Here is a 25,954-nt window from a genome sequence, read left to right as displayed (position 1 = left end):
CAGCAACACAGCTCCCCAGCAGCCCACACAGCCCTCCAAGGGGAGCAAGGGATGAAGGGGAAGTGTCTCTAGGGGGACTCCAATATCAATCTGGAAAAACCCTTAAAATCAAATTCAGAAGACAGATGCATCAGCTGAACACCTTCTTCACCATGGGCAGCTGGTCTGACTATCCCCTGCATGTGGGAGAGCAGCAGCACTGGGAGCCAGTTCTCCAGCACCTGCCATGCAGAGACCAGGGGCTGGGAGGGGAGCAAAAGGGAGCACATCTTGCTTTCAAAGGTTTGGCATTACACCCCAGATTGTCAGCAACTGAGGGTCTTGACGGCTCCACATCTGCACCAGGTACTGTTATCATCACCTCACCAAGGCAGGCTCCAGAGAGGCAGGGAGCATCCAGCCAGAGCACAGGATGAGAGCTGAGCTCTAACCCTGTCTCTGAAGGCAGCCCCTTCCTCAACCGGTGGTGATGAACACGTAATGACCCCTCTTAACTCACACTGAAGAAGAGCAGCCTGAATCATCTCACCACAGGCCTCCACCTCCACAGACACCTCTGCTTCATTCCTATGAAAAATCTCTACTCAATGGAATGAAACCAACATAAAATTAGACTAAAAGTGGTGAATCACACTCCAAGTATGTAAAACAATCCTAAAGTTATGAATGCTACGTGTTTTCACAAAAGAAACAATTATTCATGGCTACGTGTTTTCAAAAAAGAAACAATTATTCATGGCTTCACTTACTCTTGGGTAACGGTTCTGAGACAATATGTACTCATTGACATGAGCAGCTATAAAGAATACTGGAGATGTTTTCCCCACTTTCAGTTCTCTTTTACCTTATCTGATCACGTACCTGTAGGCATTGTAGAGATTCCTCTTTTCATTCATATTCTGACACCGTCCCTCAACCGAACAGGGCAGGGTGAAGTTCCTCGCAGGGAATTCCATGAAGCAGTCGCTGTTACTGGTGCAAGAGCTCTCCTCAATGCTGGCATCATCCAGGTCAGTCACCTTCAGTTCCCCGTCCACTATCACAAACTGCCGAGGGCGAAAATCCAGTAATGTCACAGAGCCCAGAGGGGAGTGAGCCAAATAATGCAGAAGCCGAACTAAGCTGAGACATATCTGAAAAGCAAAAATGTGGAAACCTTGTCTTATTTTCTTAGTGCAAAGTATACAAATGAAACCACTTTAGCTGAAGATAGATTCATAAATACATGACTTAATATAAGCATTTTAACTTTTCCTCAAAACTGAATGTTGCAACTAAGGTATTTTTCAAAGGATTAACATTGTTGATTGTAAAACCCTTAGAGACTTGAAAAAAAAAATAAGCTTCTTTACCAGTACTTTCCCACACTATACTTAAAGCAGGGCTCATTGTTGCTATTCTTACTTTTATTAGAAATAAAAGCATTAACTTTTAATAACACATTACACACAGTCCTTGACCACGCAGTCTGATTCTGCTCTTTTACAAACTCCAGGTCTGGAAGTTTTGGCCAGACTGTCCTGTGCCCGCACCCAGAGCTCCAGCTGCAGACGGTGTCTGTATTGCCTCCCCACTGATCCTGCTTTTCGACTGCTTTTACAATTTTTTTTCCAGTCATTCCTCTCATGTCTTTTTCCAGGAGAGAAGGAAGAAAATTCCCAGAAAGAGGAGCTCCACAGCCCCTCCATAAATCTTTACCATGCTTCAGGATAAGCGTGTATGTCCATCTACCTTGGTGGATCCTCATGTGCCACTTTTAGGCTGCCATGGGAGCTCTGGGCTGATGCTGCATTTTTCAATTGCAGGTTAGAAACCTGAGTAACTAGACATTAAACTCGAACGTTGAACTCAGCCCCCTTACCAAAGTACTGGCTTCAATTCATGCATTCCTTTAGAGTCTACTATGTAATGTATTAATGCAAACACAGCATTAATATGAACGGTTAAATATTGGAACTTTTATTCTATGTATTAAATTAATAACAGGTCTTATTCAGTCTAGCAAGCTTTTTATTGTTTACATATAATTTTTGTTTTCTGTTAAAACACACTGTTAAGGCCACGTGCATTGAAGTAGTGGTCAAATCCAAATTCAGTCTTGGGGCATAAACAGTACACTGAGGGAGCACGTAAATGTGTCCTTCATAACAAAGCTGTGCATGTCTGAAGTTATCTCTACAGACCTTTGCCCTGCAGGACATATGGGCTATCTCACACTATCATTACCATTCTCCCACTTGACCAGACTAGAAGATTTTTATCCTGGAGATACCTGTAGGTGCAGATGCACACAGGCCTGGTTACGGGATGCCAGACCTGACCACCCTTTCCTCCCTCTGGAAGGACTCAGGATGCAAATCTGTGCCATCGTGCAGTACACTGTATATAAAATGCACATCCAGCCCAAACTAAATTATAATACATGTATCTTCAATTGCCAACAAACCCAGTATTTAGCTTGAATAAAAACACAGGTTGCCATTTGAAATCATTGCCTTGTCTGCCATGCCAAGACACCCCTGCTCTTGCACTGGCAGCCCCCAGGACCAGGCTGAGCCCCGATGGCTGCTGCCCTATGCTCCTCCCACCACGCTGGGCCTGCAGATGCCCCAGGACGATAAGCTGCAAGCAAACCCATGAAGGCCCTGCTCAGTACCACTGATCTGGAGACAAATCTTACTGTCGAGTCCTTCCTCATGAGGAAATTATTATACACAGGAGTAAGATCAAATATTTCTGCAGTTTCTTTCAGAACTGGAACACAAACAAGTCTCACTTATCAACATGATATTTTATTACCTCCTTCTCTCCCTTAGTTGCGTCCTAGACAAGCTAATGACCATGACATTATCTAAGATGCCATTACAGCAGTAACAGGAATGTTTCATTTGTAATTCCACCTCTGTAAGTCAGCTCAGCACCTTCATCTACCTCTCCTTCATTTCCCTTCCTAATTTCTCACTCAGAAATATCCACACAGGATGGAAATTTCCCTGTTTATTACCCATAATCTAACTAATCTCTTGGTCTTTTACTTTGTACAGAGTTGCTGTCACAGTCAGGTATTTGCTGGATGAGACAAGCTGAAGATAGGTCCTGTACTTCAGGAACAGTGACAAACACCTCGACTGCTCATGGAGACTGTACTTATTTCATGAAAGGGGAGTTGAACCTTCATGCAGGGAACACACTTGCTCCATCTCTATTAGTAGAATAAACTGTGCCAGGGAACATTCTTGGGCACAGAAACTGAATCACACACACACACACTGCCTAGCATAGTCTCTGGCTTAGGTCTGATGGGGACCAAGGTTGCTCTCCCCAGCAGACTCCAGGTGCCATCCCAAAGACAGCACGACCCAGAGACCATTCCCAACAGGCATCCTGCATGCAGCCACCCAGCCCTCAGGGACTGCAGGAATTCAATAGCACAGACATGGGCTGCACCTTGCTGGTTTGTCTCCGAGATCAGTCAGGAGCACTTCTAATTTTCTGGTACAGCTGTAGCCACACAACCCAAAGTGTTTTAGATGAAAACTGCTGCTGCCTTGCAATGTCTTAGAGAGTTAACCTCAGCCCATGACATGTCCCAATATACACTGAGCGAGACAGTGCTGTCTTGATCAAAGCATTGCTGCAGTCTGGCTTCATTTTGAACAAATTAAGTGTGACCTTCGTGCTCCTGGTAAATTGCCAATGTGATGCACAAGCAAGGTTTGATATTCATGTATATTAATTTCACTTTTTCCTCAGTAAAAGATGAACAGATGGGGAAGCAGTAGAAAACAATTATAAAACAACCTATGATAAGGATCAGGAGAGAAATGTAACATCCTTCTATTGTTTAAATCCCAGTTGCAGAGCACAAAACTCAATGCCAAAGATTTGGGGCCTTGAGCTTTAACAAATAAGAAATGTCTGAAGATACGTAAAAGGCATAATCTGCTACCATTGGATAACATCAAGAGACAAAACAGTACAACATCTTTGACACTGCAGAAAGGGTGCGCTAAATGTTGTTTCTACACCAAGATGTAATTATAAGCAAAGCAAATGTTTAATAAATGTGAATTGCACTGCATAATCGATAACACCCCTGTCTCATGCTTGATGTTACTCTGTATTCATCGCTCTCTTAGAAGTCCTTTTAAAACAGTTGTTACTCACTCGGAATCTGTCTTCCCAGGAAGTCTGTAAAAGCTGAATCATCTCTAAAGGCGAACCTAGTTCAGTGATGGTAGTCAGGGTGTCTGGGATGTCATTGCTATCCTGGTAACAATATCCATAGAGCTGAAAAAAAAATCATAAACAGGCAGTATCAGTGTAATGTGTCTTGGCACGCTTTTAGGTTTCTCTGCAGACAAGGTGTGAAGTGAGTATTTCTTAAAAGGCTTTGAGCTCTACACACTGTATTGCTTTGATGTCACCCCAATAGTTTTTGTGTCCTCTCATTTGCAGAATGCTGCCTCAAAACTCCCAAACTAGCTAGCAGAGTCTCTTGTGGACATCATACAGCAGAAGGCCAGAGAAGTGTCCCCAGCACACCTCTCAGTTCAAGATCTTATACCAATAAATATTTAAGAGAAAAAAATAATAGATTAATGTAGAAACACAATTCTATATCAGGAAAATTAGTTCTATGCAGTACCTAACTTAAGTGATTTTCTACTTACAAGACATCACAAAACAGCTTATAATAAAATTTTCTATAGGACTACTGTTTGTGCATTGAGTGGCAACGTGTATTTCAATGACATGGGAGACTGAAAAGCAATTGAAGCACCAAAACTTCGCTTTTCCCAGCCAGAAATTGTCTCTCAATAGGCTTGGGCTTCTGTGTGCAGGATTGTTAAAGAAGGGCATATACTTCAAAATATTACGGGCCAGTAGTTTCTTCTGTTTAAAAGCATTTAAATGGTTATGCTCCAGCTTCTTCTTCTATTTGCTTTCCAAGGACATTTGGATGATTAATTATCACTTGCACAAATAATCGCATAAGAAGAATATTTAAAGACTAGGGAGAAGTGATGTCTTGCTTTATATGGAGTGGGACAATGTCTGACAGGGCTGAGGGACAGGCTTTTACAAATTCCCTGCCAAGCTTGGCAGAGAGACAGTTAATTGAGCCTGATAAGGATCTGATTGCAACTTTCCACCCAGAACAGCATGCACATGAAATAAAATTAAATGTAATCTCTGCCCCCAGTCAAATAAACCACACAGTAAAAGGGTCTGTGTGAAAATGCAGCATTAAAACATGCCCTTGCTGCTGTTCCTCTACTGCTTTGCCTGGAGTAATCTGACTTTTTCAACATCTTTTAGTTGTAAAAAGCTCAGGGAAGGTGACAAGGGTCTCCTTTGAGCTGAGGGAACTCAGGTATGGCCCTGCAGAAGAAACCAGGCTCATCCAGATCAGAAGAGGGACTGACCCTAACTCACCAGGAAAGCAGAGAGCCAGACACCAGCCGGTGCCACAGACGGAGGGAGCAGGGTGAGGCTGAACACAGCTCTTGTGAGCAGATTGGAGTACCAAGCACATTCTTGTGCCTTGTGACCCTCTCAGACAGAAAAGCAAAGACCAGGCTAAACTCAGCAAATATGGGATTTGTTATGAACTGTTCTGCTAGCTCTGACTGTAGCTGTCTATATTTAAAAGAAAAAAGGGTGCCAAAAAATGTAAAAGAAGTAAACAGTTTTTCTTTTTGGTGTAAAAATGGCACTGTATTTCAAAACAGCTGCTTAGACATGGGCATTAACCTAAACAAAAAAAGAGCTAGAAGATTTTATTTTAAAACACGCTGAAAAGATTTTGGCATCGATGCACAACAGTGAATTTGTCATAGATGCCAACATGAACATTTGAAATACAAAAAGGGACCCCTCTCTTCACTGCCACAACCATGACAAAGATTGAAACAGCAATCCCTTCTTAATCTAGAGCCACTCAGACCAGTCTTGGCTTTGTTCCTTATCATCTGTGACACCATTTTTGTGCAGCTTATTGATGGGAGCTAAATCTCCATGTACCGTAAAGTATCTTAGAGGATCACATCAACACAATTCTGTTCAAGCCTTCCGAGCCAGCAAAAAACAAAATTCAATGAAAATATTTAATACTATATATATATATATATATATATCTTCTGACAGGTGAGCTGGATTCTGCAGTTCTTACTAGGTGTTTCACACCTGTTATGTGTGGAGACAGACTAAGAAAGCAAGGTGAAGCTCAGTAGGTTTGAAAAGCCTCACTTCTGATGTTAAAATATAACATGCTTCTGTATCACCTGCAGAGTTCAACGCTTGCCTTTAACAAAGTAATGCTATCTATCAGGGAAAAAAGCCATAAGGGAAATAAATGAGCAAGCAGTACAGACTGGGAAGCAACAGCATCACAGTAACTGCTGGATCACAGTAACACTGAATACAAAAACAGTAACAGTATTCACTAGACATTCCCAACATTAGTTAAAACCCTTCCAGGAACATAAATACAGAAGAAAAACAACAATTACACATTAATTTTATTATAAAAACATTAATATGTACATATCTGTAAAAACAAAAACTGATAACTTAGTCTTACCATCTATGTGAATTTGAACATAAGTAGAAACTAATCACAGCATCTATTTGTATCTATTTTATCTCAATGCACCAATGCCAATAGTAATAATAATGATTTAGACTTATTCTCAGAGAGCTGGAACTTTACTCATAAGTCATTATTTCATTTTACTATTAAACCTGTACCTTGGCAAAAGTCTTCACTGCCTGAGTATCTGAGTATTTGTTGTGTATTTTACTATATTAATGCCCATTTAATCACTCCAGTCATTGTGAAAACTTAAATTACCTGATTCAGTTTTTTGTTTTATATTAAATTGCTCTTTATTATTGTAAGAAAATTTTCTTGCATGACTACTGCTGAATTTAATCAATCTTACAAGCTGAAAAACACAGTACTGAGCAAGTTAGCATAGGTCTAACTCAAAAAATATATAAACTAACCTGGACTCTTTATTGCTTTTAGTTAAGTGAAACCTCTCCAGATGCAGTGTTATTACATAATTATATAGAGTTATAAAAGCACAGAAGTCTGAGATATAAAGGATTTATTGGGCCACATTTATACTTTTCTAAATGAACTCCTGAAACTAAATGCAAAAACGCACATGTAATTACACAGCCATATTTGTATGAGCAATTACCATGATTACAAACTGGGCATGTCCCAACAGCTAGTAAAGCATCTAAAATGGTTACATTCATCCTCTCCTGATGAACCACTACCCAGCACACACGTTACAAAACACAGAATATATATAGATGCCAAAATATTCCAAGACAGTAATTCTTAGGCCTTTTGTTTTAGAAGCTGACTTATTAAGACACTGAAACAAGTACAGAGGCACTACCCAAAATACTTTTTTTTTCCCCTTTTCATTTTTGTTCAATCCATTTTAAGGCCTGAAATGAGACAAAATGGTTTGTATTCCCAGACAGTGAAGTAAGAAGCAGATAGCTGGATGCATACAGTAACAAGAAAAATAACCACACGGGGAAACTGAATATAGCTGGAAGCAAAAGATGAGCCAAAATATCTCCTCTATCTGAAATTCTATTAGGTTGGACATCATTCTCAGCGTCGCAAAGCTACACTTTAGATTTACTCAAGAGTGATGGTTTTCATATGCCTTTTCAGCATGGTTCCAATTAAATGAATGGAAAGAAATACCATCCCACATCTTTTTGCTATCCCGACTCACTGCATTTAAATGCCACCCCAATATACTGTTGTGTAGAATTTAATAGCAAACAGTCACAATACTGGGATGCCTTTCTGTCTGTTTAGAAAAAAGTATGCCAGATATGACATGTTGACCTGTTCTCACATCGTGTGCCGTGATTCACTTTGAATAGTCCTGTTTACTGAATCCTTCCCTCCCTGCTTGGTCTTCTGTCATAAAGGCTTGGTCCTGCATTAGTCATTATGCACCCAAAACTCACACTGACTTCAACAGTTTTTGAGCACTCTGGGCATACATGGTCAGCCCCTGCAAACGCCACATTGCTTTGTAGGATTCCATGTCCCCCAAACCAGTCAGTTCACCTCCTTTTATAACTCCCTTTTAGTACAAATTATGGGGACAGAGGTGCCCCTTTCAGAAGAGCTGGGGCAGAGGTGGTGGGGGAGGAGGAGGGCAAAAGCAGAGGTCAACCCCTACACAAAAGCTGACAAGCTTACTGAATAAAAACACAAAATAAAGGAACTTATTAAGCTGTCATCAGCAGGGTAAGTCTGTTCAAACAACGGGCCCTCCTGCATTAGAGTAGACACCCTAGCTGGATTTTCAGAAAAATAGATGTCAAGCCATAACCTTCTCCAAAGTGTTACATTTTATATATAGTGGTTGCTCCATCAGAAAGGGCCACCTTCCTCCCCCAGCCACAGCTCAGCAGTTGCCCTACAAGCAATGCCCCAGCTACTAGCAGGCAAAACTCCCCAGTAACAATCATAAAATTTCCCTAAAATTCACAGTGCACTGGTAATGTTTTTCTGTGTCTTGCTAGGTTTTGCCCTTAATGTTCACAAATTTAGATCTTTCTCTACAACCACAAAAGCTGGACATTTCCCCCTTTTTTCTTTAAAGAACATGAGATTTCCATGACTCCAGGAAAAGGAGCTTAAAGAACGCTATTTCCATCTATAATATAAGTGACACACTCAACTGCATTACACCAGAAATAATTTCTAGAAACCTAATTCTCTTCTCTTATAATTTGCACTTGCCCAAGCTAACTACAGCATGGCCCAACTGCTGCCCACAATAGAAACGAGCAATTAAAAAAACCCACTACTTTTATGAAGAGCAACAGTAACCAACGCTTGCCACAGCCTTTGATTTCAAAAATACATGGACACAGGGTTACTTAATCAAAACTGGCTGTGTCAAGACTGTATTTTGTAGTTACTTGGTGCCCAAGGGAAACAAAAAACTCCCAATAACATGGGTAACCATTTGATGAGCTATTTGTTTTGAGCTGCTACATGTTAAAACCAGAACAGCACATTTTAGAAGCCTTTGTCATTTTATTACAATCAAAGTGAACATAATATTTTTTTATGCAACCAAACCTCGGATTCACCTTTCATTCTTGGAGCACTGGGACAGGCCTTGCAAGAGCAGGAACATTCAGCACTGCCTGACACAGCTATGATTTACCAATAAATGATTTGAGATATTCATCTCACCCTAAGATCTAGTCAGCCCTCAGGTTTTAAATATTTCCCTTCACTGCTATATTATATACACATATTTTTATCTACATTTTAATGTCTTAATATAGAAATACTTCAAAATAATGTTTTATATTGCCACACCTACTCAGTCCAAAAGCATCTGTAAACCTGTAACATGCATCTACCTGGAAAAAGGGAGATAATAAGACTAATCCAACATCACCCTTCCTGCTACAGGATATACGGAGATTATGCATGAGAAGTTAATTTATTTTTCCTCATTGAAATCTAGCAATCAAGCCCTGCCAAGTGCTAAGCTTCATTGGAAAAAGACTTTCATACAGGCCACTCCCAGCACCATGCAGAACCTTTTAACAGTGGGACCAAAACTGTGTGCTGACAGCTATGAGGCAGGATTTCCTCTGCTGCTGGATGCTGGAACCAACAGCAAGCAGTGGGTAATTCAAATATTAAACTATAAAGTCATGGAACTGCCTAGGCTTTTATTTACAAATGTGTTATTACGATCAGCACTTAACTCCAGAAGAGCTAGAAGGTACAACAATCTCATGCCTAACACATTACTAAACATGGAAGCTCATTAAAAGAAAAATTGGAATATATTATTTAGAAGAACACACATGTATGTGTGTGTATATACATATAACCATATTTGTCAGTATAACCACAGAGGTCCACAGATATCACCACATACTTTATATGCGTGTGTATACTTATCTGTATATACCTGCTGTTCTGACACATTACTTTGGCTATCACCTTATTATTTAGTAACATTATGTCTCTTTTACTCTCCCCTGCTTTCCTTACACTCTGAAGTGGAAAATTCTTCTACTAAAAACATTTACAGCACTTTGAATTCGCATTGCACTGCACAAGCTCAAGGCCCAACCCTGCAAATATTTAGTCACACAAGAAGCCTACTCTTGCAAAGCCTTCCCAGTGAAGACAAATAGATCACTCATACAGCCATTATTTCAATGGAAACAGGCTGATATCAGTGGAGGTGCAGTTCATTATCTTGTAAATTGCCAGACCAGAAGCTCCCCTGACCTCCATCCACAGGACTGCATTCAGCTCCAGTGCACCACCAGATTAACTCTTTGTTACAATGTGAATTTTCACTACAAAACTATTAACCACTGTGCATCACATGGCTGAAAAAGCCTGACTTGGATTCATTAGATCCATCTGTATAATTATTCTTTCTTAGGTATCCGAGCCATACCACTTTGTACTTCATCACGGTGAGCTCTAAAATAAGCTCATGTCTATCTGCAGCCACACAGTCCAAGAAAAAAGCAACTCTTTCCAAACGATGTTGTTCCACAATTGGCCTAAAACAACATAAAACATCCAGGTTTGGTGTCTACTGCCTAAAAACAGTGGTTCAGCTGAGTGAGGCAAACATAACAACACCTTTAAAATTAGTGTAGAATCAATATTAGTATTAGTCTAGTGCCCGTGAGTACTAGTACTTGTCAGGTTTTTCATGGTGACCACAGAAATAAAAAATTGCAATGGGAGTTAGATGCCACAAGGCAGCAGTCTGAACCATCACAAGACTGTGTTGGCACAAAAATCCATTAAAAAGACCTTTAAAAAAAATCCAGCTTGTATATCTGACACTAACACTTCATAAACCAGGGCTGAAACACTTCTAAATGCAGGCTAGCTCATGCCTGAGTCCACCAGCTCTCTCTGTGTCTGTGCAGGAAGCAGAGAGCCAGAGCAATAGAGCTCTGTCAGCCCTGGTATGCCCTTCTAGGCATCACCTCCCGACTCCTTGGCTAACCACCACAACCCTACCAGCCCTTCCCAAAATAGTGCTGCAGGAACAAGAAAGCGCACGTACAAAAGTGTCACAACTACCCGCTGCAAGGCTTGGATACGACAGAACAGAATAGAAAAATTTCAGTTGGAAGGGACCTACGACAATCATCTAGTCCAACTGCCTGACCACCTCAGGGCTGACCAAAGGTATGTTTTTAAGAGCATTGTCCAAATACCTCTTAAACAGTGACAGGTTTGGGGTACCGACCACTTCTCTAAGAAGCTTGTTCCAGTGTTTGACCACCCTTTCAGTAAAGAAATGCTTCCTAATGTCCAGTCTAAGCCTCCCTGACACACCTTTGAACCATTTCCATGCATGCTATCACTGGTAGCCAGGGAAAAGAGGTTTACCTAGCTCCTTCACATTTGGTGGGGGAGTGAAAAGAGAAACTCTAAAAAAAGTCGTGCTTTCCCTTGCAATGCTGCCCTGGTTACAAGTAATTTCCAGGCCAGGATATTCACAGGGTGGCGTGGTCTTGTTCACTCACAATCATGCCTAAGAAAAAAGGCAAGCAGCAAGGGAGAACTTGATCATATCCACAGCATCCCGTGGTGACCACTGATCTCCTGAGCTGCTGCACAGAAGGAGCACTGCTGGGTTCCCCTGAAGGCAACTGGATGAGATTGCAAGTCATCAGCTCTCATAAAGGAGGCAGAAATTCAAACCAGAGTCTTCTGGAATTATTTACATGGCACATAAAACTGAGAAGCAATCACAGAAATCATTCAACAAGTGATTGGGATTAGTTTTATGAATGCTGCTTTCAAAAGGATGGATGATGTGGCCCTTTTAACTTATGTGATGTGCCTTATGGAAGGCTGCCCCTGCCAACAGCTTTGCAAGTTGCACACCCTCTGCCATTCCATGCAATTCAATGGGAAAAAACGTTATTTGGTGACTTTGGCATCAAGATGTACAGCTTGCCTTCCAGTGACATGCACTGTTAGAGCTGGTTTGCAATTGTATCAACTCTGCGCTTCCAGCAGCTCTGGAGTTCTTGTTAACAGATCCTTTCTTCACTCTTAAAAGTGCAGGATAACATCTGGGCCTTTTGGGAAGCAGTCTTGCAATAAAGAAGCACTTTGTGTAATTCTTCTTTCCTCGCCAAACCGCATCTGTCTGCTCTCTCTGCCCTTCTCCACTCCACCCCGAGCTCCTTAGGGCTGTGGGGGGACATCTGTTACCAGACAGCAGCGAGCTGCCTCCACCGAGCCATCAGTAGGTGGCACTGCCTGCATTTTTTCTCCCCACCCACGTAAACGTCCAGTGCTGACACGCTGTATCAACCTCCAACTCTGAAGGATGCCCAAGTGACTTAGATACCTCATGTCCTGCAAGGTGCACCTACATCAATGTCAAGCAGTGGAGTGACTGGGACAAAGAAGCAGTTCCATGTCTGCTCACTGGACAGCAGCGGTGGCAGCTTTACCAGAGCAATGTGGTTAGCAAAGAGTGTGAACCTCTTCTGCCACCCCACTTGGATTTGGCAGGCTCATCTGAAGTTCCTCTGATCCTAACACCAGTTGAACAGATGTTGTCAGCCTGGTCTTTCACTGTGTGTGGTGGTCTCATTCATTTTTAGCCAACCTGTCCCAAGAGCAGCTCAAGTGAGCTACTTTAGAAAAGCATTAGAAAAACTTCCCAACCAACCCTCCTACTTGCAGCAATCCCCTACTGATGTCTCCATATGGAGATTATGGTCAGATCCCAGCCAGCCCCAGTCCCATCCTGGAAGGTTAGTTCTCATTAGGTGCTTGGTTTTGAAAGGTTTGCTCCCAAGAGTTGTGAACCTCTGCTTTCCCAACCAAAATTAAGAATTACAAATTCTTCACGTAGTTACCCAGCAGCAATCTCAGCACTCTTCTCAGGCTAGCAGCTCCCACAGCTATCACGGCCAAACTCTAGCCAGCTGCAGATCAAGGCTTGTTGCTGGGAATCCTGCACCTTTGCCACCACAAAGGGGACTCAACACCCACCCGCCGGCAACTAGTAAGAGGTTCCTGATAAGCTGTTTCCACCATGGCTCGATGTCCCCTCCCCGCCCCTCCTTTCTCTGGCAACAACAGTGGATTGATGCCAGAAGGATAGTGAACTATCAGACCTTCAGTCCACACACTTCCTACACAAATGTATTTGCACTGGAAATTAATTGTATCTTGACTTTCTTCAGATTTGGAAAGTCTGTCTTCTTCCACTTGGAATCAGAAAACTGTATACAAACCTTTACTGTTTTAATTCTCACATTACAATTAAAGCTGCCCTATCCTGCTGGCTATGCATATGTATAGGGAAACCATCAGGGTAAAAAGCCTGTTAATTACCACATGTAAAGAAAAGAAAATCTTATTTAAAAATATCAAGGCTAGTACATCTTAAGTCTAGTGAACTTGTCAACAGCAAGTGATGTATTATTTTCAGTACTATTTTATTAAGAGAATTTTCTAAGTGATAAATTTTCTCGCTGTAATCATGAACATTTGAAAAAAATAACAAATACACTAGAGCTAACTGAACCAATTAATACAGAAGCTGCTTTGACAGCAGTTTCTGTATTAATTGGTTCATATCCAAGACAACTTGGATGGTGACTTTTTTTAGTGTTGATGCCATCTCAGTATTTCATCTGTGTGTTTTAACTTTCCAATAAAGCTAAATAAGCCCAAAGAAGCTGCCTTGTCTGGGCAGTCCACAAACCAGCAGCTAAGAGTAGCAGCTGGTGTCTTCCACAGGCTTCAGACAAAGCCAACCCTTTTCCTTGAGCTTGTGTTTGTTTTTAAGAAAGCAGTAGCTCCCGCTTAAATGAATCGCTGTGAACTCACACTAGAAGCGCTGATAAATAGCTGTCACAGAAATAAGCTTGCACTTTTCCATACGTCTGCACTTTCAAATCTTCCCTACCCTCTTTTCAGCTTCAGCAATGCAAAAAAAAAAAAAAAAAGAAAAAGAAAAAAAGAAAAAGAAAAAATTCCTCCAAAGAGCAGCTTATGCCCATGAATAGCAACACCCTTAATTCTGATACTCCAGGGCTATAATTACATTATTACAGTAAATCAAACATTGCCTTTGTGTCTTTACAATCGCGCTCATTGTTTGAAATTAACTGCAAATGGTTTGATTTTCTTTTCTTTCTCAAGTACGGGCAGGGAGGAATTAAAGCACACTAAATCATCTTCCCCACTAAAACGCACGGAAAGGCAGAATTCAGACAGCAGCATTTGAACTTTGCAAGAAAAGAAACCGCAGCACAGAGGGAAAGGAAGAGATCAGGCACCACGTTTGACACAGCGCGACTGCAAAGCAATTAGCGGGCCACTAAATCCGCTGTTACAATAAATCAGTGACCCAGTTCTCCCTCTTCCCCAGTGCCCTTCATTATAAAATCAACTTTAATGAACTACCCCTCTCTTCTCCACTCCAAAGCAAATCTATTTCCATTGCAGTCTGCACCTGCCCTTCCTAGCGGCCCAGGGAGCCCTGGAGAGCTGTGAGAAGGGCCAGGAGCTTCCCCAGGCTGCAGAGACAAGCAGGGGGGATAGCCCAGCGCTGGCACCGTGGTGGGCATACAAAAATGATGGGCAGAGCAGAGAAATAAAAATCTGAAGACAAGCTGCCTTTGCCTCAGCCTTGCCTAATGAGAAACCACTCTCCCTCTTGCCGGCTTTCCATGTTTCTTTTGATAGACTTGATTAGCCACATCTGCCGGAGCCAACACATCTGGTTCCTTCCCCAGGCGCAGGGCACGGTGGATGTGTCAACATGTTGTCTGAAGGCAGTGGTATTTTCTGGAAAGAGAGCTCTTTTCCCCTCCATCATATATTGTACAATAATCAAGTCTTTTAAGAGAATGGCTAAAGGAAAAAAAAAAAAAAAAAAGCTGATTTTGACAAGAGACAGGCCAGAATGGGAACTGCTGAGACAGTAAAGAACAAGCCTGTTATCTTACAAACTACACTTCAGGCTGTCAGCTGCCAGAGATTTACAGGAAAAAACCCTTTCCTAGGACTAAATCTACAAGGAACTTTTTATTTCCAGAAAATTAAACTCATTCACCCCGAATAGCCCCCATTCAGGCCGGGGGAGCCATCCACGCAGGGCACATGGTGGCCCTGCACGGATGGGCCCCAAGGCTGCTTCTCGACCCACCCCCCCCCCCCCCCCCCCCACCCCGTCCCTAGCCACGGCGAAGAAAGCCCTCCCACTACTGAAAGTCCTCCCGGCTCCCCTCGTCCTGCCCCGAGCCGGGGCTGCTGCGGGCTGCCCGCCAGCCCTGCCCTCCCTCTGCACGGCAGGGTGGCAAGACGGTGCCATGTCCTTCAAGTTATATATAGCAGCCGACTCGTATTTAAGCGTCGCCACGGGGGGTGTAACAAGGCTAAAAAAAAAAATATTTTAAAAAAAAGAGGTAAGAAGGAAAGGCAGGAAAGCTCCCGGCCTTTGCTGGTCCACTGGTTGTGTTCCAGTGCCGGTGGCATCTGTAAGCAGTGTGTGTCCGACTCCTGCAATAGAAGCTGAAGCGGCTGTCAAAAGCCAGAAGAGAGGGAGGAGATGTTGGCTTTTGAACTGATTTCCTTTCTCGGTGGCAAACCCTGGACAGTGAATTTCTAAGCCCTGGGCCAGCTTCCGCTGAAAATAAGGTAAAAATCAGCCTTGAGGTCGGCAGTGCCTGTCCCCTTTGAGATTTTAACAGAGACACAATAAATTTCACGTTGCTTGCTGGTGCTGGCGCCCATTTTCTGCACCGGTTTTAAGACTTCAGCGTGATACCAGAGACCTATTCCCAGCCCATACGGCTGCCCCGACCACGCCTAAATAAAGTCTCTTCAGGTCGATTTTTATAGTCTGCCTCCCAGGTAATCTCTTATCAAAAATTAGCCCTCGCTCACGCCGCAGTAACCTCGCCCCGTGCGTCTCTAGAATGAAACACGCTACACAGAAAGGTCGGTGATGGGGGGGGGGGCCTCAGGGCTCTTCTGATCTCAGCCTGGCAGTTCTGCCAGCGGCTGATGGAGCCGGAGGGCAGACAAAAGAAAACGCGATGACAAAACCGGAACGAAACTGAAAACATGTTTCCGATTTAAGTGTAAACTATTTTTAAATTGGGTGGCGTGTAAATATGAAGCCCTAATTAACAGGCAGGCTTTTTGCCCAAGAGAGCGTTTTCCCAGCACGGAGGCTGGGCGTACTGCTCCTCCCGGCGCTTCTGGAAGCGCCCGTTCACCCTCCGGCTCCTCCAGCCTCGGGCCCTCCTCGCCGAGGGACACCCCACACCTCTCCTTCGCTTAGTCCTCCAGAGCCCACCTGACAGCACGGAAGGGAGGTGTGAATTCCTGTGGCTCCCCTAAGGTGTGCTGCCGGGGCAGCGCTGCTAGCCCCGCTGCCTGCCTCGGCCGGGTGCATCCCTGCCCACACACGCAGAAACATCGCGGCTGCTGCGGGGGAACCATTCACAGACAACGCAGCCTATTTCCATTTAGTGAAGAGGACAAACAGTTTGCAAATTCATTTTTTCCAGACCTACCAAAATGGCCCGAGAGTTTAAAATCACACGCTTCAAGAACGACCTGGCCAGCTCGCTTCCACTGAGCAAGAAAAATAATCGGGGGGAGGGAAATGCCCTCCGCGTTTACTACTGTAGGGTGTATTTCCTGCTGTCAACTCACTCAGTAACGATGGCTGCACCTAACCATGAGTTTAGTTTCCCAAAAAGAATTCATCACAGCAACAGGGGAGAAAGTAAGACCTTCACTATGAGCACAGATCTTTGTACCTTGCTAAGAGGTTGTTCTCCTCCCAATGGAAGGAAGGAAGGAAGGAAGGAAGGAAGGAAGGAAGGAAGGAAGGAAGGAAGGAAGGAAGGAAGGAAGGAAGGAAGGAAGGAAGGAAGGAAGGAAGGAAGGAATTTTAATATCTTCTTTCTTGTGGATAAATCATGACTACCCTTTCTTTGAACGGTATATGAAACTCGAGAGCTTTGATCGCTGGGATCTGAAGTTCTCGTGGGGAGCTGGTACTCCTGCTGCTGCTGTTGAAGAAACACAAAACTCCTTTATTCGCTTCAGTTCAAAAAACACCTACTGTGAGACCGTCTGGTCTAACGTTCATTTTTTATTCTACTGCAACGCTCATGCTATGCGAAACGCAATAGGAATTTCCACACCAGCATTTACATCCAAATGGACCCGTTGAGAGTCATGCTGATGTGTAACAGTCCTACCACGCAGCCCTTCTGGCAAGTGCGGCGCTGTGGGCGCACTGACTCACCCGGGGCTGACCGGAGTGCCAGGGCTGCCCGTGCCCCCCGCTCGACGCCGTCTGCAAGGCTGTGCTCGCCGACCCTGCAAAGGGTGCCCCCTCTGCCTCCGCCTCTTCAGGGGTGCCCGGGGCAATCCTTCAGTCCTCCCTAAACCCTCTTCCTCACCTCTGTGTTATTTACGAGGAAGAGCGAGCAGAAAGCAAACCGCAAGGCCGGCTGCGGCAGCCGGACGTCGGTGAAGTCAGCCCTGTACCAGACTGCCGGGGGCAATGCCCCGCATCCCGCACGATCCCTTCGCCTTGCCCCGGACCCGGCGAATCACTTGGCGGCGGGGGGTGAGCATCGCTAATGCTGCGCGGCTGCCGGCGGAAAGCGGCTATCAGCGCTCCAGCCTTCCCGGGGAGCCGGACGGGATGAAATTGCCGGGGGGCTGGGGGGTGTGAGAAGCTGCCGTGCCCCCGGGGACCTCTGTGTCTGCACCGCCGCCCCCCATGTCTCCGGACAGGGCTGCGGTTCCCCACGGAGACGGGGTCAACTCTCGGGGGCTCGCGACACGGCCCCGGCCGGCTCCCCACTCGGGCCAGCGGCGGTAGTACCGACAGGTTGCCCGCAGCGGGGGCCGAGAAAGCGGCAGAAAACCGGCGCGACACGCCCGCCTCGGCGCGGCGGGGCTCCGCGACCACCCGCGCAGGACACCGCGTACCTGCAGGACGTTAGCGTGGCGCAGCCGCTGCAGCAGGATCATCTCCTTGACGATCTTGTAGGCGGCCAGTCGGTAGCAGTCCCCCAGGGCGGAGAACTGCCGCACGCAGTGGGCGATGTCGTGGCCGCCGAAATCCACCGCCTTCAGCGCCACGGCCAGCGTGCGATTGAGGACCGCCTTGTAGACCGCCTTCGTGTACCCCGAGCCCAAGTACTGCACCCCGCTGACATTGCGGATGTCGCGGCAGCCCAGCAGCGGCGGCTCCAGCGAGAGCTCGGCCGAGGCGCCAGCCCGCGGCGCCGCCAGCTCCTCCGCCGCTCGGCCCCGCGGCCGGGGCTGCTCCGCCGAGGTGCGCGGCGGCGCCAGGTCCATCAGGCGCCGCTCCCGCGGCCGCAGCGGCCGCCGCCCCGCCGCCGCCGCCCGGTGCTGCCGGTAGCGCAGCACCTCCTCGTAGCGTTCGCGGATCTGCCGCGCCAGAGCGGCCCGGCCGCCGCCTTCCTCCTCCGGCGGGTCGAGAGGGGCGCCGGGCGGGGAGGGGGGTGCCCCGTCGCGGGGCGGCGGCGGGTGGTCGGAGCCGGGGATGAAGAGGAGGTTGAGCAGGGTGCCCAGGAGGAAGGCGAGGCAGCAGCCGGCCGCCACCGCCGTCTTCCTGCGCCTCATCGCCACTTCGATGCCGGCTTGTCCAGCCTTTCTCCTTTCGCCCCTACCTCGGGAACCAGCTCCGAGGGTTGTTTTTTGGTTGTTTTTGGTTTTTTTTTCCTGTTCCCCCCCCCTTTTTTTTTTTTCCACCCCCCCTCCGGGCTGTGCCGGCGGCAGAGCGGACCCGGGCGCTCAGCCGGAGCTCAGCCCCTTACGGCGCGCCCGCATGACACTTGCCTCCCTGCTTTTAAGCCTCTGAAGCACTTATTATTAGCGGGACGCGGAGGAGGGCGGGGGGGCGGGGGGGATCCCCGGCTCGCTGCCCCCGCCGACGCGCACTGATTGACAGCCCGGCCCTTCCCGCGGCCCGCCGAGCAGCAGGGGGGGCTGGGAAACGTAGTCCCCCGCCGAAGCCCCGCCGGCCAGCCCGGGAGCCAGGACTACATCTCCCAGGCTCGGCCGAGCCCCCGGCGGGGAAGGCGCGGGGCGGAGCAGGCGGGCGGACCCCCCCTTCCCCCCTCCCGCAACGGGCGCCGCGGCCCCGGTGCCGGGGCCAGAGGGAGCTGCGGGGCAGGGCGGGCCCCGGGCGCTGCCGCCGGGCGAGGCGGGAGTTGCGTGGCTCTGGTCCTTCCCACGCGTGCCCGCGTTTTGTGCGGGATGCCCTGTCCCCGGCAGCCGTGGGGCTGTGTGTGGAGGGGGGAGCACAAGTCCCCATGTACCCACAAAAAGGAGACGGGGTCTGATGCCTTTTTCCGGCACGGCGCGGGCGGGGAGGAGGGCTGGGCCGGGCAGCGGGGAGAGGGACCGGGGCTGCGTGTCACACACACGAGACTGCAGCCACAAATCATGGGCTCGGCATGGGGTAGCCCCTGCCCTGCTGGAACTGTGAATGGCAGGGTGAGTGCTAATGACATGGTTATCCATCAAGCCCGCATTACGATGCTGTTAGCAACTAATTAACAAATACAATCAGCCCGCGAAACTTCCACAAAGGAAAGCCCATCAACAAGAGAATAGCCGTAAAGAGTCAGGCGAGGCAAAGTTCACCACAATGGAAGCGGGAAATCACTTCCAATAAGGGAAAGGGACGAGACATTTAGGTAATACACATCGGATACACACACACACAAAAAAAAAGAACCGGCGACTGCTCCCAGTAGCCAGCGTGTTGTGATTGCCAGCTTTTTCTCCAGCGCCGGCAGAAAACGGAGCTCCTAGAGGCTCAGCTCCCGCGCCCGGACCCGGAGGGCAGAGCTCGGGGGCCGGCGGGCGGGGGCAGCCTCCGGAGTGACCGTGCGAGATCCCCCGCGCCCCAAGCAGCCTCGCCTGGATGTCGCTTCCCCCCGAGAGCCCCCCGCAGCCACCGGCGGCAGGGCCCACCCGCGGCCCCACACCGGGCGCCCCTTCCCCGGGGACTTCCGCAGCTCGGCACTAAGCACCACATAAAAATAACGGGGGACGCATGATGACCAATTCAAATAAAATTAAAATAACTCGGGGTCTCCCCTGGCGAGGGACGACACCCAACCCCACCGCACGCTGCTCCGCAGCCGCTGCGCACCTCCCCGCGGCTCTCACCCCCCGCTGGGGCTGTGCCACCTGCCCGCCCCGCGGGGGTGGAGAGAGAAGCTCGCCGTGGGTGTTGAGCAGACGAACTTTTATGCTTGCTGGATACCGAGAGACTGGTGGTTGGGTTGGCTGCGGGGGCGGGTTTTTTTGTTAGGATTTGGAGGGGATTTGGGCTTCTCCCCGCCCCGGCCCCCGAGTCGTTTCTGTTCTTATCTAGAGGGAGCAGCAGGTTTTTTACCTTTCATCCGTACCCGGGCAGCTTCGTTGCAGACTTCCCCAGCCAGCCCCTGTTCCCACTGCGCGCAGTAGGATTTCACGGGTGTAGAGGAAGACAGGGGTGCAGGCAGGGATAATTTTTTTTTTTGCAAAGTAAGCGGATTCATGATAATATGAAATGCGTTTCCAGAGCTGTTGGGACACCTGCAGTCCTCCCTGTTTGCAGGATGATCTCCCCCACCCCTGCAGGCGCCTGGAGGCTCGGATTGCCTTCCCGCGGTAGGGCTGGGAGATCTGAGTGTACCGGACCTTCCCCCGGCAGGGCAGGGGGCTCTCGAGGAAACACCGGTGCAATAGTATCCAGCCGGTCATCTTAAATTGCCCAGTGGAGGTCAAGTAACCGCGGAGGGGTTCTCCAGTGCGCACTTCCCGAGCCAAGCGCAGCCTGCGCGCAGCAGGCGCGCAGCCCGCCGACCTGCGCGCCCTCCGGGGAAATCACGGCGATTCGCCCGTGAGCACTTGAAACGTGCAGGCACGGCTGGATTTATGGTTTGGTTGATGTTAGCCAACACTTTCTATTACTGCACAGATAGAGTCAGAATAAAGTCGGAGCTGTTGCGCAGGCCGGGGAAGTAGGAGGCGCTGAAAACGTTACCAGCACAGTGGCGTGATCTCAGCAGAATGCTTTTTACAGGCCAAACCGGGGGCGACTTGAGGCCAACAGGTTCATAGAGCGGGGAGCCAGCTCCTCCGAGGGGCCGTGCCTGCCTTGAAAGCGGAGGGTGCCCGGGCGGGAGGGGGTTGCAGGGACCCCCGGAGAGCGGCTGCGGGCCCCAGCGGAGAGAGGAGAAAGCTTGCATCGCCAGGTACCTGGCACGGCACCGGCACCCCTGGATGCTTTGAGGGGCGGGTGTACATCTCCGCGAGGTGGAGGCAGTGTCCGCGCTTCTTGCAGGACGGGAAGGGGAGAGGGTCTGCCGCGAAATGGGGGGGGGCGGGCGGAGGAGGGGATCGAGCTTTGCTTGACACCGTGGGGAGGCAAGGATTTAAGCAGAGCAGCCCGAGGGGCACGGGGACAGAGTCGCCCTTCTTCTGCCTTATCCGTGCCCTCTCCCCAGAGCCGCGCCGCTTCGGGCCGGGCAGCGCCTGGCGTCGCGGAGGCTCCGCGCCCGCGGAGATTGTGCGGCCGCCGCCGGCCCCGCCGTGTTTGTTCAGTTTACGGGAACACAACCGGACAGCAAAACAGATGCTCCGCAACCCATTAAAATGGGCCACCTGTTTTTCACATCATGCCCCATCTCAAAGCTGGTTTTCTTCATTATATCCCTCCCAACAGACACCATGAAATACATCACTCATTTAGATATGGAAGCCGACCTCTGGAGGACGACTTGCGCGGAGGACTTTGATGTTGAGAGACAGATTGCAAAAGACAGAAAGCCCCTTTCTATGTTTCTAATTACCCCGAACCCAGGGTCTGCCGCTGATTAGGGTGGCGGGGCGAGGCGGGCGGGAGGCTCGGCTCTGCCCTGCCTGGCCCGGCAGGGCGAGGAGGGGCTGCCAGCCTCCTTATATCGCGCTGCCAGGAAAACCAACACGGGTGCATAAACACAGCTACCGACTTAAATCAACAGCGAGCTGCAGCTAACAGCAAACAGCCCGTGCCGGCGTGAAAACGGGGCAAAAAAATTCTGCATCCTCACCCGCACCCCCGCCCTCCCCGCCGCTGAAGATTTAGGAGTAGACCAAATCGGCTCCCGCAGCCAAAACTTTTGCAAAGCGGTGCGCTGAAAGCATTACAGAGCTTGCTAACACTTCAGCTCACATGCGAGCCTTTTATCTCGGCAGTGCAGTTGGAAAAGCTGAATCACCGCGGAGGGAGTGAGGACTGAAGGGTATTTTTTCATATGCATCAGGCTGCACTTTATTTGATCTTCACAGTCCCCATTTCTATCAATATTGCTAAAGCTGAGGGATCAAACACGAAAAAAATTAAAACCATGCTAGTATGCTAAAGAAGATTAAGATCGTGGCAATATATTGACTGCTCCTTGGGGAAATCATGTTGTTGGCTGCAGGAACCGTAGCTGTCAAGGAGGGAAAGCTTGTGCTTCAGGAATGGGCAATGGGGAAGAGGTTTGGGAGCCTGCATCCAAACTTGCCCAGGAACAATCTCAAGTGCCCATGATCGCAATGCCCCTCTGTGCTCCCAGCCCGGATGCATGGCCATCACCCATCCAAGGAGTCAACTCAGTTTGCCAAGCTAAGCCCAACTGTCCCCATTTTTACACCCACAAGCAAGCATCTCCAAGTGAGTCCCACCGGTAGTCTCAAGGGATATCAACTCCAGGCCCCAAAATAGGAGTCCCACATTTTCAAGTGTGGATAGCTTCAAGATCTCACTTAAAACCCCCAACTGGAAACATGTATATGGGAGGTTTGGAGCTTCTGCTGGGGAAGATTGTTCAATCCAGAACTGTTCTACCGTCACATCATTCCCCTTTGACCCTTAGGAGTTAATTTATTTTGAAAAGATTTAATAACCTTTCGAATTCCTGGCCACCTGTTCTGGCTGCTTATGTGGAAGGAGAGCTTTTTTCAGAAAGCCCAGCCTCAGCCATGAGGCCAGAAGTCCCTTGAAAACACAAGTCCATGTCATGCATGCCTTTTCAGTGAGAGCTCCTCCATGTCCAACATCTCCATCATTCTCTGCTTTGCCAAGGTCTTGTCACCTTTCAGCTCAGGGTGGAAACCACCTCTTTCCTCAGGGAAACAGGGCCAGTGGTGGGCCCTTGTGTGTGTATATTTTGTAGCCTTTTGTAAGTTTTCTTACATGGTAAAATCTTTGTAGAGCTTTCTACTTTAAACAAGACATCCCCTTTTTTTAATGTTGTTTCTTCCTTTTCTCTCAGGAAACCCACTCCCTCGTGTATTTGCAGCAAACTGAGATGCAGCCAATTGTATTAGTTCTGGCTGGAGCAAAAAAGGCATAATGAAACACTGGATGTGTTGTGTGAGTCCAAAATAAATGGTCACAAGCAGAGCCAGTAAAAACCTGCAAGCACAGACAGTCTGTGAAAAAGGAAAAGCTTGGACTCTACCTGCGGTACTCTGCATTTTTCCAAAGGGAAAAATGAACTTGAGGTTTAAAGAGCTTGGGAAGAGACGCTGGGGCACTGTGCCTTTTGATTGCATTTGTGAATTGTGATGATGCTTGCATTTTTTTGTGAATACAGCATCTGTAAGTGGGAGAAGGTGTTTTATCTTCTGTTTTAACCTGTATTCTCAAAGTGCAGCAGTTTGGTTTTTATGTGCCAGATGTCAATGTGCCCTGATTCTTCAAGCAGTTGGGATTAAAGCTTTCCAGTATCAGAGTGGTGTTACAAGGATAACTCCATTAATGTGTGTGGAAATCTGGTACTGCAGCGATAAAGACCCTGTAAATATTTACACAGACAGGCAAGCTCATGGAAATTTTACATTATTAGCTTAACTTCATTACAAGGAAGCAGTTGAGAAAGTAAGTGGTGCATTACATTCGCTTTTCTTTTTATTTAAACATTGACAATGTATCAGGTGCTGCTTCAAGCCAGAAGATTCAGGGAGTTGCTGCTCTAAATATTTTACAGTCTGCAGGGAAATACCAAGTCTCAAGCAAAGAAAAAAAGTAACATAGCTGCTATAAGAATAAGTCTTGCCAGTCAGATCTAGAGTTAATAAAATAGTGGGTAAAGAACAACCAGAGGATATACTTTATTTGGACATTCAAAAGCCTTTTGATAAACACCCATAGAAGAAACTGTTAGACACTTGGTAACCATGAAGTGAGAGGTGAAGTCCTGTCAGGGATTAAAATCGGGTTATAAATGAGTATGGAATAAATGGCCAGTTCTAGTAGGGAAAGAGATTAATAATGAAGTGCCCTAGAGAACAGGACTCAGACCAATGTGGTTTGATGCTTTATTAATAACCTGGGGGTGAATAGTGAAGTGGCAAAAGTTGATGTCAATAGAAAAGTACTTAGCTTAGGTCAAGAGCTACTTCAAAAGAATTTAATAAAATGGCAGGACCATGTGCAGAAGTATGAGAGCAGCTTGGAAAATGCCTTCAAATCCTACAGCAGTGCTGTTGCTCCTCCTGGCAGTGGGCCTGTCCCACATGTCTACAAAGGTGAGGGTAAGGTAAGCTGAGGACTGACTGATGTTTCCAAGCTTTGAATTATAGAATGGTTTGGGTTGGAAGTGACCTTAAAAATCATCTACTTCCAACCCCCTACCACAGGGGCAGGGACACCTCCCACTAGACAAGGTTGCTCAAATCTGCATCCAACATGTGTTGAACACTTCCAGGGATGAGGCATCCACAACTTCTCTGGGCAAGCAGTTCCAGTCTCTCACCACCCTCACAGATAAGAATTTCTCCTTAATGTCTGGGCCTAAGTCTACCCTCTCCCCATTTGAAACTGTTCCCCCTTGTCCTCTCACTACAAGACTTTGCAAAAAGTCCCTCCCCAGTTTTCCTGTACCCCTTCAGGTACTGGAAACCAGAGCCTTGTCTTCTCTGGACTGAACAACCCAAACTCCCTCACAGCCTGTCTTCATGGGAGAGGTGCTCCAGCCCTCTGATCATCATTGCGACCCTCATCCAGACTCACTCCAAAAGCTCCATGTCCTTCCTGTGTTGGGGGTTCCAGAACTGGACACAGTACTCCAGGTGGGGTCTCACAAGAGCAGAGTAGAGGGGGAGAATCCCCTCCCTTGACCTGCTCACCACACTTCTTTTGATGCAGCCCAGGACACAGTTGGCTTTCTGGGTTACGAGTGCACATTGCTGGGTCATGTTGAGCTTTTTATTAACCAACACCCCCAAGTCCTTTTCCTTAGGGCTGTTCTCAATCCATTCTCTGCTCAACCTGTAATTGTGCTTGGGATTGCCCTGACTTATGTGCAAGACCTTGCACTTGGCCTTGTTGAACTTCATGCAGCTTGCACTGGGCCACCTCTCAAGCCTACCAAGGTCCCTCTGGATGTCCTCCCTTCCCTCCAGTATGTGGGCTGCACCACACAGCTTGATGTTATCGGCAAACTTGCTGAAAGTGCACTTAATTCCACTGTCCACGTCATCAACAAAGATGTTAAAACAGCACCAGTCCTCCTACCAGCCCCTGAGGAGCACCACTCATCACTCGGACATCAAGCTGTTGACTGCAACTCTTTGAGTGCAGCCATTCAGCATCTCAAGTACTTTTCCACTCCTCCCATTTGCTGCCCAGATTGCCTAGTTCGTTATGCCAGGAGGAAAGAATGAGCTTCCACATGGCAGGCACCTCTACCAGGCTGTGAATACCATCCCCAGAGTTCTTCCAGTAATTGTTTAAAAAAGCTGCTGTCCCATGGCTGATCCTTCCCTGAGGGCAGGCTAAAGGCTCTAGGTCACCTCTCACAGGCATTTCCAAAATTACATGTTTGGTGTGAT

General features: G+C 47.6%; 1 protein-coding gene and 1 long non-coding RNA gene across 3 annotated transcripts in view; one reads left to right on the top strand and one right to left on the bottom strand.

Annotated features, from left to right (window-relative positions):
• The window catches only part of PKDCC (protein kinase domain containing, cytoplasmic), a 37,053-nt gene extending 18,139 nt beyond the window's left edge, over positions 1-18,914 (bottom strand). The window contains exons 1-3 of the mRNA XM_051615938.1: positions 18,056-18,914; positions 4,168-4,290; positions 862-1,133 (exon numbers count right to left, since the gene is read on the bottom strand). Coding sequence (XP_051471898.1) covers positions 862-1,133; positions 4,168-4,290; positions 18,056-18,715 — 1,055 coding nt within the window. The 5' untranslated portion in view covers positions 18,716-18,914. The remainder of the gene's footprint in view (positions 1-861; positions 1,134-4,167; positions 4,291-18,055) is intronic.
• A 2,304-nt stretch (positions 18,915-21,218) lies between these two features.
• Positions 21,219-23,853, top strand: LOC127383290 (uncharacterized). 2 transcript variants are annotated; one of them, XR_007889151.1, is made up of 2 exons: positions 21,219-21,345; positions 21,816-23,853. It is a non-coding gene; the product is annotated as an uncharacterized LOC127383290 (long non-coding RNA). The 2 variants fall into 2 exon arrangements; XR_007889150.1 differs by having other exon boundaries at positions 21,598-23,853.
• The last annotated feature ends 2,101 nt before the right edge of the window (positions 23,854-25,954 follow it).

Source organism: Apus apus, chromosome 3 (genome assembly GCF_020740795.1).
Source record: "Apus apus isolate bApuApu2 chromosome 3, bApuApu2.pri.cur, whole genome shotgun sequence".
Lineage (NCBI taxonomy): Eukaryota > Metazoa > Chordata > Aves > Apodiformes > Apodidae > Apus > Apus apus.
Note: the sequence above shows the minus strand (reverse complement) of the source record. Positions and strands in the feature narration are given on the sequence as shown.